Here is a 15,973-nt window from a genome sequence, read left to right as displayed (position 1 = left end):
GACATCTCCATTTACCAGCCCTCTCACTTCCTTTTATGGTTGGAGAGAACCTTTAATCACCCCAGCAGTCAGCTTTTTAGGGTAAAGCTAATCTTTGTTGACATCATCCTACCACTTCCCTTTTCAAATTCCAGAGAAGCTATGTGTTTCCTGTCCTATTCTACATCCTAGAGATTGAATATGCACGGTTAGTGTGTTAATTTAGAGTGGCAACAAAGTGTTAAATTTTCAGAGATAAAAACAGGCGACATTTTCAAGTCTCTCAAGAATAGCTGTAACTTAAGCAGGGACAGTTTTAACAGTGCCACAGTTAAGAGAGGCTACCTGGTAGACTCAGGAACTGGGCCCACTCTTCCTTAAGGCCAGAGATTGGCTTTCGGGGTACCCCTGGAAACAATCTTGTCTGGGCAGGAAAGCCCGAGGAGTCGGAGCCCCGACACCCCCTTCCTCAGGCGGAGCTATTAAAGTACCTAGCAGCATCTCCTCTTTGTCAGGGATAGGTTTCAAGCACAAGCACCAAGATGCCTCAGGAATGGGTAAGAGTAGAAAGGGGAGAAACTGGAGGTCCTTCCGGGACCCTCCCCCAGCGCGCAGAACTCCACGCCCCTTCCCGCCCCGCCCCGCCCCCTCTCTGTGACCCCGCGGGCCTGGCCTGGGGCGACCTGTTGGCAGGGAGCGTCACGTGACGCAGCCGGCTGCGCACCACTGCCCCCGCCCTCGACGGGCCTCCTGTTGCGCCCGCCGGGCGGGCTCGATCACGTAACGCGCGGGCGCCGCCCCGCTCTTCCCTCGCTGAGCGAGGGAGGGAGGGCGGCCGGGCGTGGAAGAGGAAAGGGAAGGGAAAAGGGGCGGGAGACGAGGAGGGGCGGTGCCCGAGTCACGTGACCCGGGGCAGCCCGGAAAGCTCTGAGGAGGAGCCTGGCGCCGCCATTTTCCTGCAGCTGCCTGTCCCTCTTTCCCGGCCCGGCTACAGCTGACCAGGGAAGGGGTGGGCTGAGCTGAGGCGGGGGCTCGGGAGTGCCCGACGCCGTGCCTGACCCCGCGGGTGACACGAGCGGGTTCTTTCTGGGCCGGGTAGCGGCGCGCGGCCCTGAGCCCCGCCCCAGGCCGGCCGGCGGAGAAGGAGCCGGTGGGGGTAGGGGGTGCGGTGGGGGGCGGGGGTCCTCCGGCGCTTGGGGGTCCTAGTCCCCGCTGGCTGCCGAGCGGGAGGGGTGGCGGAGGAGCCGCAGAGATGTCCGGCCAGAGCTTGACGGACCGAATCACCGCCGCCCAGCACAGTGTCACCGGCTCCGCCGTCTCCAAGACAGTATGCAAGGCCACGACCCACGAGATCATGGGGCCCAAGAAAAAGCACCTAGACTGTGAGTGAAGCCCGCCCCCGCGGCCCGAGTCTTTCTCCCCAGCTCTTTTCTTCCCCCTTCAGCTGCCACTACCCTGTCCTCGCCTTATCTGGCACGGCGGGACCTGTTCTCGCTTGAGCTCTGTTCTTTTTGCTTCCATCACACCTGCCTTCACGGCTTCCGTTCCCAGTCTAAAAATCCTTGACAAGCCACTCCCCTCCGGGTTCCTGGGGGACCCTCGCTCCCCTTCCCGGCGCGCTGCGATACCCCATCCCACTCGCCCAACTTGCCTCCCTCCAGCTTCTCATCTCCCTGCCTCCTTTCCGTCCACTGCAGCCTTGCACCCCTTCATCCCACCCGTCCGGTGCAGCCTGGTCGCTTCGCCCAAGCAGATCCCCTTTGGCTCGCGGTCTCAGCGCCCCATTGTTTCCCCGGTAGCTTTTTTCGGGTTTCCGTAAACGGAGGCTTCCGGGAACCCGGATTCCTTTTCTCCCCGCAATCCTGAGGGCTGTCTCCCTTGAAGTGATTCCCACGTCCTTTGCTCTTCTAGCCTTTTCTGTCTAGCCTTTTCTGTCCCTTCTCTTCCCGAGTTTCTCTTTTACCTTTCCTCCCCGATTCAGTTGACCTTTCTTCTTCGCTTCTAGCTCCAGTTAACTTTCTTCGGCTCATTGTATATTAAATATTATAGTCTCCGATTTTAGTCCAGATTATTTTCTTGGGATTGAAAGTAAAGGGATTCTCTTTGGTGTAGGGAAAGCTTTGTGGAAAGTTGGGATTTTTAATGGCCTCTGATGGAATAAAATCGTCGTACTTTCTTGCTTTTGAGTGGGGTAAATTGTGAATGTCCATTACCCTCCCCCTATTTTTTTTGTAATGGGGATATGGAAAAGGGATTGCGGATCGTGGCAGTCAGTTCGTGAAACTGTTAACCTTGGCGGTTTGAATTTAGAAGGTTGAGTGTGAAGCGTAGACTTTCGGAATTTAAAGTAGGTTAATGCTCAGTCTTAAAAAATGCATCTCTTTTAAATTGGTGAAAAGTTGTTGGGTGTTGTTTTAAATTGTGCTGGTTATCCTTCGGGAGACTAGCTTTTCTTATATGGCATTATATTAATCTAGTCACTGACATAGACAATTACTAGACTCCTCTAACTTTTTCCAAACCTGGAAGCCACCTGTAATATCCGCCTTTTTCTTTCCACTCCTTTACCTCAAGGTACAACGCTCAGTGGATTACTCAAGCTTTGACTCGATGGAGCTTTGACCTGAAACTTTTCAGGGAAAAATAGGGAAATAGGCACAATAGTAAGTTCCCTTTTTTAAATGGCTACTGGACACATTAGCCTGACCGACTTTTGTCCTACATGAAAGTTATTTTCCTTTACTGTTTGAAGCAAGAGTGAGCATGTCCTGAAAGGGAATTCACTGACAGTTCTGTTTTGATTTCTCTCTCAAACTTTGGACGTAATGTTTGCAATTTTTTTTTAAGTGAATTCTTCCTAGATATTTTGCTCGTGAAGGCTGTTAGAACAAGTCAGTGCTACAGACAAACCCATTATTCATTGTGACTTTTTCTCCCTCTGTGGAAACTTTTTTTTAATCATTACTGCTTGGTTTTCTCTGATGTTCAGGTCTTGCTGCTGCTGCTTTTTAAACTGTGGCAGCACTTGACTGTTTAGAAAATGAAGAATACATTTAAATGGGGACACTCTTATAAAACAAAATTATTTAAAACATACTGGGAAACCTCAAGTGGCCTTTTTATTATCTGGTATTGGAATAGAACGCTCCCTTCAAATGACTAGTTGGCTTGTTGGACCCAATCTTATGACTTGCTCTAACACTGTTAATTCTTTTGTTAGTTCATACCACCCCTCCAACCCCCCAATAGGCAAAGAAACTACTTGGGACTGTGAACTCGTTTCCTCTTCCCTTAAAATAATAAATTATTTTTAAAAAGAACTTTTTAAAGACCTTATAAAAGTTTTTCATTTTAATCAAATGTAGCAGTAGTTCTTATAACACATTGCGAAAATAGGTTAGATAAGGTTAGGAGGATAATATATACTTGTGGTTTTATAAATGTGAGCCTTTTCTCATGATGGATGGCTACTGCAGATGCTAGCTAGGATTAGGTTGGGAAATAGTCTCCCATTTGTAGTTCATTTTTCTATCACTGCTCCCACTTCTCTAGAATTTGAATATTCCTAATATTGCTTTCAAATTTGTAGTTTTACCACTCTCCCTCTTTTCATTTAGATTTTAAAATGCGGTGACACTATTTTCCCTATATTATTGCCTAAAATGCATATATAGTCAGTTTTCATTAATGTGAAATCAACTGACCAATGAGTGATTTTTCTAAACACCTTTCTCCCTTTAACATGCGTGGAGAATAGTGAAAGGCTTTACATACACTCGGTTTTTGAACAGCATGAATGACTTTAGAATTCAACGTTAAAATAATTTTTCCTCTTTCTGGAATTTTTCTTTCTAGTGAAAGCTTAGATATGTTGTACCTTTTTGCTAGTCTGAAAACTTAATGTTTAAGTAGATGATTAGTTAAAGAAAACAATTTTAAAATGTTAGTATTTAGCAAAATTATGCTTGGGACTATTGTTTCTTATAGACCTTTAGAATGTGGAGGTGGTTTCTGAGTACTTTGCCAAGGTCTTTCCATATTAGGAAGTGATTATTATAATCTGTGAATTTTGGCTTAATTCATACTACATATAATATACTTGCTTGAGAAAGCTCCTTTAGTTTGTTGGTGTTACTGTATAATATTGTTAACCTGTTTGTAGAAATAAATATAATTTGTATTTAATTTCAGGTATTTGAAGAATTTCAATATGCTAGGCACCTATTGACCATTACTTAATGTAATACTCTCTTACAGCTATGCCAGCCATTTGCATAGAAAGTAACATAATTCCATATAGAGTATGTAGAATACTTAAAAAATCCACAATGATTGAAGTCTATACTAAACACAATTTTTAAATGTTTAAATTCTTAACTTGAAAAAAACTTTATTTCACAACCTTTAGTCTCATTTTCTTTTTTGTTCTATACTTGTTTAATTTATTGTCCTCTTGGACATTTTCATTGTGACATGTTTCACTGAAATGTAATATATATGTAATGACTAATGGCTTCACTTTTATCCATATTTACCTCTTAATTTCCAGGGGTACTTCTTTCCAATCTCACGTTTTACAACAAAATCAAGATCATGTTCTCATTAAGCATCCATTTATAAGCACATCTGTTGTAGCTATAGCATGTACCTTTGTGTGCAGTATACTAGATCTAACAAGTTTTTTTTAAAAAGTTGTGAATGTGTTTAATATGTGGGAGGTGGAGTTCATGTTTGTGTTTCAAATGAACATTGAAAATGTATGTTAGATATTTGTGTATCAAAATAATTCCCTTTTTGAATAAATGTATTGCTTTTGAACTTTGATTTTAATGTCTTAGTTAATGTGTGATTCTTTGAGTGTTTAGTTTGCAGATTGTCACACAGGTGATGGGTCCTGATTTGGAAGAAGGTGCATGTGAGGAAGATAGTAAGTGGAAGATCTGCCCAAGATGTCTCTTGTTTAGAAATAAAGTAACTTGGGCTTTCTACACAGATCTCAAAGACGCAGTTATCTTGTAGTTTATGTAGTTTATCTTGTAGCTTACTGTTCTTTCCCATAAGAATTAATCATTTGATTTATATTTTCATTTTTCCGTATTTGACTTGTCTTCTCCCATACTGCTGAAATACACAAAATGGCAGTGGAGTCATCAAATTATTTTAAGATTTGACTAGGTATGTCATCATTCTGAAGTATATAGTAGAACTCCACAAGTGTGAATTTTTTTCTTCCTTGAGCTAGTTATGTTTTGAATAGTATGTATTTTTGAAAGTGAAACTGAAGAGAACTTGACATCTGGTCATTTTGGAAGATGTTTTATTTGTAACTAGCAAATTAATTTTAAAATGTATTTGTAAAGTAATTAGTCTTCACTAGTAGACTGCTTTTTAAAATTCTTAGGCTTTATACATCTAGTTTCTAATTGTATGGCAATGTTTTTTTGTTTAGTATATATTTTATATATATAAGTGAATTTAAAATGTCTGTTTAGATTGGCAATTGAAAAATGAAAACTACAAATGAAGCAATTTGACTTTCTCATTTGATTTGTGAAGAACTTATTTGAAATATTTATTAGATGTCTTAAAATACATTGTTAAAAATAATCATTTTAATCATTAGAATTGTTTAATTAAAAAAAGAATTGCGTTAATTTAAATAAAACTTTATTTTGATTCCAGTTGTCATTTGGAATATGTGAAAGCTTTACCATAATGCATTGAAAGTTTTCTGTTCTCTTCAGTTTCATTTTATGATTTTCCCCATAAAGTTAAAGAAGAAAAAATAGACTTTTAAGACTTGGCATGAGGGTAGAGCCCTATCAAGAATAGGATTAGATTTTCAAAGTATAGGCTTAGTATTTTCTCTTCCTGTTCTTTTGGTGACTGAAGTGGCGTTTCCGTTACTTTGTGTTCTGTCTCAGTTAGTTCCTAGTTAAACTGCTTTATATATTTCTCTAGAGAATTGCAATTTTTGATTTGACCTTTTGGTTTTGTACGTTCATTGTATATATGGCTTTTTTTTAGTAGAAATTGTTCCTGGGTAGTTAGATTTTACTAATATCTTTTTTAAGGTGAATTATCATGAGTCTGAAACTTTTTATTAAAAATGACATCATGGTTGGATTTGCCAAGTTATCAGAATACTAAGAGTTCTTAAGTAATGTTAAAATATAGTTGTGATACAGCGAGGCATAGTCTTTGTGCTTATGCCTACATTGACTTTATTTATATGCTGGGTGCTCACCCTACTAAACACTTTTATTAACTTGTTTATTCTCCTTAATTTTGTGAGAGCATTTTGTTACCACCATTTTACTGAAGAGAAAACTAATGTGCTGAGTTGAGTAATTTGCCCAAGGTCACTCAACTAGGTAAAGATAAATGGGATTTGAACCCAGGCAATGTTGGCATTCAGCCTGTGCTTTCCTCTTAGTGTGACTTTTTGCGTAATTATGCTTTGTACTCAGGAAAATAAAAAACCAGAGTCATTTATTTTTTTGCCATTAGTCTGAAAGTGTCCTTTTTGGCATTTTGGGAATCCCCAAGACCCTTTCAGTATGGTCTTGAGTGGTAGGAACTATATTCATCTACTAAGATGTTTACCTTTTTCATTTTTGTTCACCAGTGTACAGTGGATTTTTCCAGAATCTGTGTGACATAAGGCATTGCAACAGGTTGCATGTAGTAGCGGATATGAAGAAACTTTTAAGTGTTTTCAATTAAGATAGTAGAGTTTTGTAAAAATGCCATTCTAAATTCTGATTTTGGAAAATACGTATTTTCACAATACAATATTAACAATTGAGTTTTATTATTTTAAAATTAATTTTTTTTTCAGTTTAATCTCTACACACAGTAAATAATCAATAGAGAAAACTCACAAAAACTGAAACTCTTAAGGTTTGTAGTTCTCAAGATTGTAAAGGTCTTGAGAATATTAGAGGTGAAAAAAGGATAACTATACTTATAAAGTCTTTTAAACTCTCAGAATAGTTTTGGGTTTTATTTGGGTAACAGTGAGCCAACAGTGAAGGATTTTGAGTAAGAGATGTGGCATAATCCTTTAATTATGTCATATTTTTAAGTAGATTGGAAGGAATGTGCTATGTGACCTGGGAAGGAGACTACTGGGGGAGAAAATGTAATGTTAATTTTCTCCAAAAGGTCTTCTTACTAAAGCTGCATTAAATAGTACTAGTCCATTTTCCTCACTTTCTAAAATAAATACCAATTTTGTGCCTTTATAGAAAGCAGGGTCTGTTCCAAATTGTGCCAAAATGAATTCTTGGCCTCCTGAGTATTAACTATTGCAGGTACCATTCTTGGGGCACAAAACATCTCTCGTCAACACAGCTGCCTCCTTTCAAACCTTCTTTTATTTATAAAGTAATCTTTTCCCATAAAGGCTTTAATAGCTCCTATTCCTTCTGGTCGTGTCATTTCAACATTATCATTATTTAAAGTTTCAAATTTAAACTATAGTAAGGGGCTTGCTTTTATCTGTATTTTGGGTTCAAGTTTGTTTTCTGATAGAATAGCAACTATCTTTACTGTTTGGTATTTCTTCTTAAAATACATAGTCAGTGACCCTGTTGGGTACTCAGTAAATACTGAATGATTGCATAGCTCAGAATATTCCTTGAACAATTTATGGACACAGACTAGAGATGTATTTCAGTAGACATTTAATATTATCTTTTAGGGTGGCTATATTAGTTGTAATGAATGGTAATTAACCAGTGCAAAACTATACATTAAGGTAATCAGTAGCATTAATGAAAACATTGCAGCAAATTGCTATGTGTTTCATGGAACCCGTGAGGCATTGAGAAGTTTTGTTTTGTTTAGAGAGTAGATGGTGTTTTCAAGCTATTGTTAGATTAAAAAAAAAATAACTGTGGTTACTCAGTTTCAAAAAGCAAGTTAAAATGTATATTTTGAGGGATATGGTCTTGAAAGTGAAAATATAATTCTAAGAATTAAGGATTGGAGTGATAGTGGGGTAGTATATCATGATAGTGGAACCTATAAATCTAGATTATCAGTTGATTCTGGGGGCTAGAGGGAATTGCTGAATTTTTCTGAACACTTGGAATTTTAGCAATGATTTCTGAAATGGTGTTGGCATTTATAGTCAGTCATAAGCTTATTACATGGAAAGCATCATAAGGGCCCATCTATTACTGAAGGGACATTTCTTTGAAGTAATGGTTGAGAAAGCTGGGATGTTTTCTAGATTCTTCATTCACCAAATATTACAAGGATATTTGGTATACTTGCTGCATTTTAATGTACATGTATCTGTTGAAGCATAGGTTTCCTCATGTGAATAAACTGAAAGCAAGAATTGTGTATGTTTAAAATTTTGTGTGCTGTTAATAAAGGCATTTACTTTGCTTAAGAAGTAAAAGTGTACTGTATTTTAAATATTTAATGAGTCTTATTGAAATGCCAGTATATACTGCAAAAGTAAAAAGCAAGGCTGTATTCACACTGGAGGAGATTGGGCAAACTTTGATATACTCAACAATTGTTTGAAAAATTTGGTTCTTGCTTAGATGGTATTAAAATTTGAAATATTATCATTTAACTAATCCAAAGATAATGTAAAAAAGGAGATTGTGAGGCAAGGTGATTTTTCATTTTTTAAATTCACCAATTTTGTGGGTTTCAGTAGATTCACAGAGTTGTCTGCAGCCATCACTGTTACCTAATTAAGAACTTTTTCCTGGTCCCCCCAAAGAAATCCCGTATCTGTTATTAGTCACTATCAATCACCCCATCCCTATTTCCTGTAAGCCATCTGTGGATTTTCCTATTAAGGACATTTCATATAAATGGAATCATAAACGTTGTGGCTTTTGATGTCTGAAATTCACTTAGTGTGCTCCTAAGTTCATCCATGTAGTGTGTAGCAGTACTTATTTTTTGCTAGCTGAATAATGTTCCCTTGTGTGGATATACCACATTTTGTATATCCATTCATCTGCTGATGGACATTTGGGCTGTTTACCTGCTCAGACTATTAAGGATTATATTGCTGTGAACACTCATGTACAAGTTTCTCAGCATGTTTTCAACTTCTCTGGTTGAGTTGCTGGATAAATGGTGATTATATGTTTAATGTTTTGAGGAACCACTAGACTTCCACGGCAGCTGTCCCATTTTACATTCCCAACAAAAATGCATCAAGGTTCCAGTTTCTCCACATTTTTGCCAATCCTTGTTATTTTCCGTTCATTCTTTTAATAGGCATTTAATAGTGGGTGTGAAAGTGGTCTCTTGTGGTTTGATATCAATTTCCCTAATGTCTAGTGTTTTATGTTCGGCTCCTTTAATGTGCTTATTAGTGTTGAAAAAACTTTTCAGATCCTTTGCCCATTTTTTTAAAAAAGATTTATTTATTTATGCATACAGAGCTGGGGTACAGGCCAGAGGTGCGGGGGCAGTGAGAGGCTTCACCTGAGACAGAGTGGGGAGCAGACAGGCTGATCACGAAGTACACTGCTGAGAGAAGCAGTGGGCGTGTCAGGAGAGGTCTGCACCGCCCAGTGGATCACCTCCAGGGCGGGGATTGAACTGATGTTGAACTGGCTTTAGCTTCTCAGTGTTGTGCTTTAACCTGCTGCATCACCAGAGAGGGTCCCCTTTGCCCATTTTTAAAAATTTAAAAAATATTTGGGATAAAAAAGGCGTTCTTTATATAGTCCGGATATTAGGTCTTCATATGATTTGCAAATATTTTTTACTCTCTTAGTGGCTTGTCTTCACTTTTTGGTGATGTCCTTTGTTACACAAAATTTTTAATTTTGTGGAAGTTATTTTTCTTATTTTTTCTTTGTGCTTTTGGTATAATTTATAAAGAAACCATTAGCTATCCAAGGTTGTGCAGATACCTAAAACTGCTCCAACAAGTGTTACAGTTTTTTAGCTTTTATTTTTAGGTTGATCAGTTTTGAGTTTAATTTTGTATATTGCAGCTTTTGTGTATATATGTATGATTTTTGTATGGGAGTTAATTTTTGTCAAGGTGGTGTAAAGGAAAACTAAGGATATTTGAATTGCTTTGCTTTTGCAGTAGAGTTCAACTCTACTACCTCTGTGTAAAGTGGAAATAGAGATTAGAGAGAAAACAATTTCCAGTAGTCTGCATTACTGAATATGGTTCATTGATAGATGGAAATTTGAATCAAGCATGCATTCAGTGGATGGACCACATAATCTAATCCAACATACATTTTTTTGAGGATCTCAATATAGTCTTTTAAATGTGTGACAAGGAGATCTTCTATTGCAACAGTATCAGTAATCAGTTATTTTGGTTTATTGCAACAGTATCAGTAATCAGTTATTTTGGTTTATACAGAGTAGTGTTTTTCCATAGTATCTTTTACTTGACCATAATGACACTTTTAATATGTTATAAATTCTATAATTATAGTTGCTTATAGAGAGCTCTTGTGTATCATCTTATTAAGTACAGCATATAGCAAATACACAGTAAAATATCTGAACGAATGAAGGTGGAATGAAATTCTCATGAAGTGTTTCTAATAATATTATTAAGCAGTGTTTTAAGAATTTTTACAAGAAGAGGAAGATTGTAGGAGTAATAGTTTTTGCTACGAGCAGGTCTTTTTTACTTAAGTTTCCATGAAATTAATTTCTGTCCTTTATTGAAAATGTGAGGAATTATGAAAGGTGGGAAATAGTTTTATATAAAGTTAGGGCATAATAAAAAGCTTTTACTCCAGGACTTACCCATTATTGGTATATTTGACTTCAAACAAATTCTATTTAAATCTTGAGTTTTCTTCTGCTTTGCTTTTTATTATCATGACTGTTATTTCATTAAGTGTGATTACTGAAAATGAATTCCAGGCAGACCTTGATTTTAGATTTTGTGTTGTCTGTGGTAGTACACGCCTGATAGCAGAATATTGTAAGGTTTTGTTTCCTGAGCACTTGTTAATGTTGGTTATGGACATTGGCAATACATTTAAAGGAAAAATATAGATAGTCAAGAATAAAGTATAATGTCTTTAATATTGAATGAGTTTGATTGGCTCTTTCTACTACCTACTTATGGTATGCTTGTTCTCTGTTGGTCTTAGAACTCTGGTGAATTGTCTGTGAAAATCCAAGTTATTGGCAATGTTTTAGGAATTTTTACATAAAGGAATGGAGGAAGGTTGAAGGAATAATAGTTTTTGTTAAGAGCAGTGATCTCATTTCAAAGGTGAAATGCAACTGAATCTTCATTTCTGTTTGTTATCTTGTATGGAGCAAAATGTCTGAGATTAAGTTTTGTTTAATATTGAAAAATACTAGTAAAAATTATAGTCATACATGGTAAGAGGAATGCAAAAAAAAAAAGTGATTAAGATCTAGAAAAGAATACAAAGATGACATACATGTGAAGGAGGAGGTGATAAGAATTTTAAAAATTAGTAATGATTTGCCATATGGACAAAAGGCTTTTTTCTTGTGTCACATGCAGTGACAGAAACAAGAAGGTGTATTTGTGATCTGTATGGAGAAAAATTCAAGATGTTCTGTTATGCAAAGGGTTAATGAAAAGGGGAGGGAAATGAGACTGGAGAAACCCTTAATGCAAGGATTATTATCTTCCTGGATTTTGGTCTCTTCCAAATTTCTCTCCAAATCCTCAGTTAAGGCCTCCCTTCTTCCTGTTTAATTAGCTGTTTCCCTAACTTTAGATGCCAGTGCTGTGTATCACAGGGGTGGTTCTCTTCCTTTTCCCAAGTAATCTGTAGTTGGGAAAGAAGGAATGCACAATTTTGTTGCCTTTGGTGCACGGGACTAGATGAACTTTGGCACCTGAAATTAAATCAGTGCATACTTAGATGTGGGATTTAATGCTAAATAAGTTAAATAAGGTATACTGATTTCCAGTTTTTGTGAGCTTATCTGGAAGTTGAGTTTTTTGAGTACCCAATTTGTGAATCAACTTAAATGCAAACAGTTTTATCTATTGGAGACCAACATAGAAAGAGTTTGATAAGTTAAAGTCAGTGAGATTTTTGGGGGCATGTTTGATTTATGTCATTTATCTATGTCTGCAATTGATACATTATTTCTTAGTCATCTTTAGGTTTTTAAAGATGAATTTTTACCAAATAAGTGCTAGCTGCTTAGACTTGTATGTATGGTAAATCCAGTTACTCTGTTGAGATTATTGAAAAATCTAAAAGTAAAATTGCTAATCGCATTCTCAGTCTAGTAAGGAAGATGACATATACAGATAACTGTCTCACCAGGCCATGTGAGGTAAATATACCTTATAGGTCATTGAAAATTAAAGTATAGAGATAACTGTATTTTAAATGATAAGTAATGAGGAGCAGTAGGCATTTTAGGTGGTGTGAAGAGTATGAGCAAATGCCATTTAGTAGGAAGATTGCAACTACGTTTGGGGAGCAAAGAAATCTGCTTAACTCTAGAGGGTAAATGGAGTGCTGTAGGCCTGGGAGAGGGACAGGTTGGGCAAAAGGACAAATACAATTGGAGGAGCATTTATGTGAGGTTAGATTGTAGGGGAGTACACTGATTTTAATCACATGATACTTATATTTTAAGGTATATATATGTTAGTTCATCTCTGCTAATATATAATTTATATATTAGCTTATCTCTGGTAGCTTTAGGCTACTGAAGGTAAAGTTTTACTATAGTAATTAGAGCTAATATTCAAAATTGTACCACCTGTTTGTTTTCTGTACTAGTATTAAAATAGGGAAGGCACAGAGTTTTGCTGATCTTGAAGTTGAGAATTAATTTTCTGCTTCAGACATTTTATATTATTTTAAATACATTACTACTGGAAATATTTAAAGTTTTTAGGATTTCTGAGTCTATGGACTGCACAGTGATCATTGTAAAAGCCCAGCTTAACAGAAATAATGAATGCCTGACTAATTAGGTGTAGTTTTTAAAAATTTACGTAAATATCACAGTATCTGCTAGAATCAGTTTTCTTAAGCCATAGCCTGCAACTTTTTTTTTGGGGGGGGAAGACAAAATGTTTAACTGTAGAGAATGATTTGGGGCTGGATGGGGAGACAGGTTAGATATAAGGAGAAATGCAGTGTGCAACAACTAAGATTTAAGCAATAGCTACAAAGATTTAAGGCATTCTTTTTGTTTAGGATATAACATTTGACGTAATTAATCTTTACCAAAATCTATTGAATAGGTAGTACATTAGCTCTGTTTACAAATACATCGACTGAGACACCATTAGTAAAAAAGAGAGAGAATAAATTAGTCATTTAAATGACGAATAATTTTGATTGGAAGGAAATCTGGGGAGTCTCTTAAGTCACAGGGAATTTTTAGGGAATGGGATATACTTAGAAGAAAGCCTTTATTTGAGAACTATAATTTTGATAAATATGATAATCTTTCATTTTGAAAAATCAACTTTTTGTATGTCTTTAGACTTAGTAGGCTTCAAGAGGAATAATCTGCTGCACTATCAGGTACTGGCACATATGTTCTATAAGAACTTAGGAAATTCCTGTATTTACTAAATTTGCTTATTTTCTACATTTCCTCCTGCTCTGCTATTTTGTGATTCTTATTGCAATGGATACACAGCAATGCTTCAGGAGATTTTGTTTAAGAGAAAATGACCAGGACCCTCCCTGGTGGCACAAGTGATTAAAGCATAGCATTAGCAGCAGCTGCAGCGTGAGTTCTATTCCAGGCCAGGGAGGTGACCCAGATGGTGCAGCAGACATCTCCTTTCGTGCTGGTTGCTCCCCTCAGCAGTATATTTCAATCTGCCTGTTATGTTCCCTACTCTGAATCTTTTCATGTGTTATCCTAACTTCCCACCTCCTGCACCCCTGGCCTGTACCCCAGCTCTTGTATGCATAAATTTTAAAAAAATCCTTAAAAAGAGAGAGAAAATAACCAATAAAATATAAAAATTTCTCCATCTGTATTAAAAATATGTGAATAACATGAGATATAAAAATACTTGATGGAATATTACTCAGCAATCAAAAATGAAACCCATGTCTTTTGCGCAACATGGATGGAACTGGAAGGGACCATGCTTAATGAAATAAGCCAGAAAAAAGAAAGAAAAATACCAAATGGTTTCACTTATAGCAGGAGCATAAGGGATCAGGGGCAAAAAAAGGGGGGGGGGCAAACAAAGGTAGTAGAGTAAAAATGAACAACTATAAAGGGGGGTGGAAGGGAAAATGGGATCTATCTTCAATAAAATTGGGGTGGGAAGAGTGCACTGGACTGTTGTTATGGCACACGGGTGAATTGGTGGATTGCAGCTGAGATGAAAAAATGCACAAAATGAAGAATGATGTTTAAAAATATTTAAAAAAAAAAACTTGGTAACGTATGTCTTTTTTTCCAATCTCCAATGGTGTCTCACATGCTTGCTTTTCTGAATTTTTAAAATCAGTCTTGAGACACAGACGATGCTCATCTCTTATGGATTGCTGCCTCTGCATGTATGGCCTTATCCATTTTGGGGTGGATGTCCTTATTCGGTGAGGAAGGGAAGCTCTTCCCCACATCCTCCCCCCCTAACACTCACATTCTCTGTCTCACACACATGCACATACACTCCATCCCTGGCAAGGTATTAGTGGCAGTTGTCATGAAACTGCTTCCTTGTGCCTCTGAAGAGGCCTTTTCTTTTTATTATTCCTATTACCTAGAATGTAATGCCTAGTGTATAATGTTCTTAGTGAATACTTCACAAATCTTTGATAATAGACTTAGTGTAGGGGACTAGAGGTCATCAGCTTTTTGTTGTCGTTGGATAAAATTAATCTTTATATTGAAAATATTCAGCTATAACTTTGGTCTTGAGCTACTTTGTTCACTTGATCATGTTTTAGTATTTTACACTACATTTGTTGTCTTGCAGTTATTTACCATTATTGGTCATCATGGGAGATCAGTTGACTATATATAATAGAGCATCACTTATCCATTGCAGTAAGCTTATAGGCACATTGACATCTTAAAATGTTTGGTTAAGTGATGAATTTATAAATTTTTACCAAAACCTTTATTCCATAGATCCATAGATAATCTGAACAATTATTTCAAAGATCATTTATTGTTAGGAGGACTATGTTTCTTGGACTTCACATACATATTGTGAATAAGGGCTGGGTACATTTACTTAATAATGCTAGAATTCTTAAGATGCTTGCTTATTTTTGACCTGTAAACTTTTATGTTCCTGTGACAGTCATTAAATAAGAAGTCTGAGGTGGAGATGGGCTTGAGGAAGGCTTGCTTTTATTTGCAGTACTTGGCTAGGTAGCTAATTTTGAATTAATTTGTAAAATGTAAACTTTTTCTTTTTGACCATTTTTAACCTTTTGTGACTTGAAATTACATGAACATGTTATTGTGGCAGTTTAAAAAACCTACCTTTTAGTCTGATGTATATGTATTTATACCAAGGAAACATGTTTTAATAGTTGATACTTTATGTGTAACTGCTGAGTTTGTCATCCTTACTATCTTTGGAAAGGGAAAAGCAGGAGTTTGGAAAGCTATAGCAATTATATTAGATGAATAGGTCTTGATTTATAAGTTCAATATGAAGAATTGCTGGTAAATTAAAATTGAGTACATTACTCTGCAAAAAAACCCAGCATGTCCAAGAGTGTACAGCTGTATTTGATATGGCAAAAACAAACAAACAAACAAAAAAAAAAAAATGGGAGAAGAAATCTGGTTTATTTTTTACATATTATTTTGTCTTCTGTTTTTAGATCTGAAAAGTATAACCACACCCTATTCCTATTTGAAAATTTCCTTTTAAGACTTAAATCAGCTGTTTAGTGACTGAAAATTTAGGTATAACATGCAGTAATTCCTTCTGTTTTACCCTCTCCCCCCCATCATCTTTGTAACTTTTTCTTCTTTTTTTTATTAAAAAAAATTTTTTTAGGCCCTCCCTGGTAGCGCAGCGGGTTAA

The 15,973-nt window shown here is 36.8% G+C and overlaps 1 protein-coding gene across 12 annotated transcripts in view; it reads left to right on the top strand.

Annotated features, from left to right (window-relative positions):
• Positions 1-899: 899 nt before the first annotated feature.
• PICALM (phosphatidylinositol binding clathrin assembly protein) overlaps positions 900-15,973 on the top strand; it is a 91,353-nt gene continuing 76,279 nt past the window's right edge. For 7 of the 12 annotated variants that reach the window (XM_004683267.2, XM_012725542.1, XM_012725539.1 and 4 more), the window contains exon 1: positions 901-1,361. In XM_004683267.2, the coding sequence (XP_004683324.1) occupies positions 1,232-1,361 (130 nt within the window). In that variant the 5' untranslated portion in view covers positions 901-1,231. Of the gene's footprint in view, positions 1,362-15,973 lie in introns of all 12 variants that reach the window. The other 5 variants (XM_012725545.1, XM_012725546.1, XM_012725543.1 and 2 more) reach the window with 1 other exon arrangement.

This window comes from Condylura cristata, unplaced genomic scaffold, assembly GCF_000260355.1.
Source record: "Condylura cristata isolate star-nosed mole 26May11 unplaced genomic scaffold, ConCri1.0 scaffold00015, whole genome shotgun sequence".
Classification (NCBI taxonomy): Eukaryota; Metazoa; Chordata; class Mammalia; order Eulipotyphla; family Talpidae; genus Condylura; species Condylura cristata.
The sequence above is the reverse complement of the archived record's forward strand: the minus strand, read 5'-3'. Positions and strand labels throughout refer to the sequence as shown.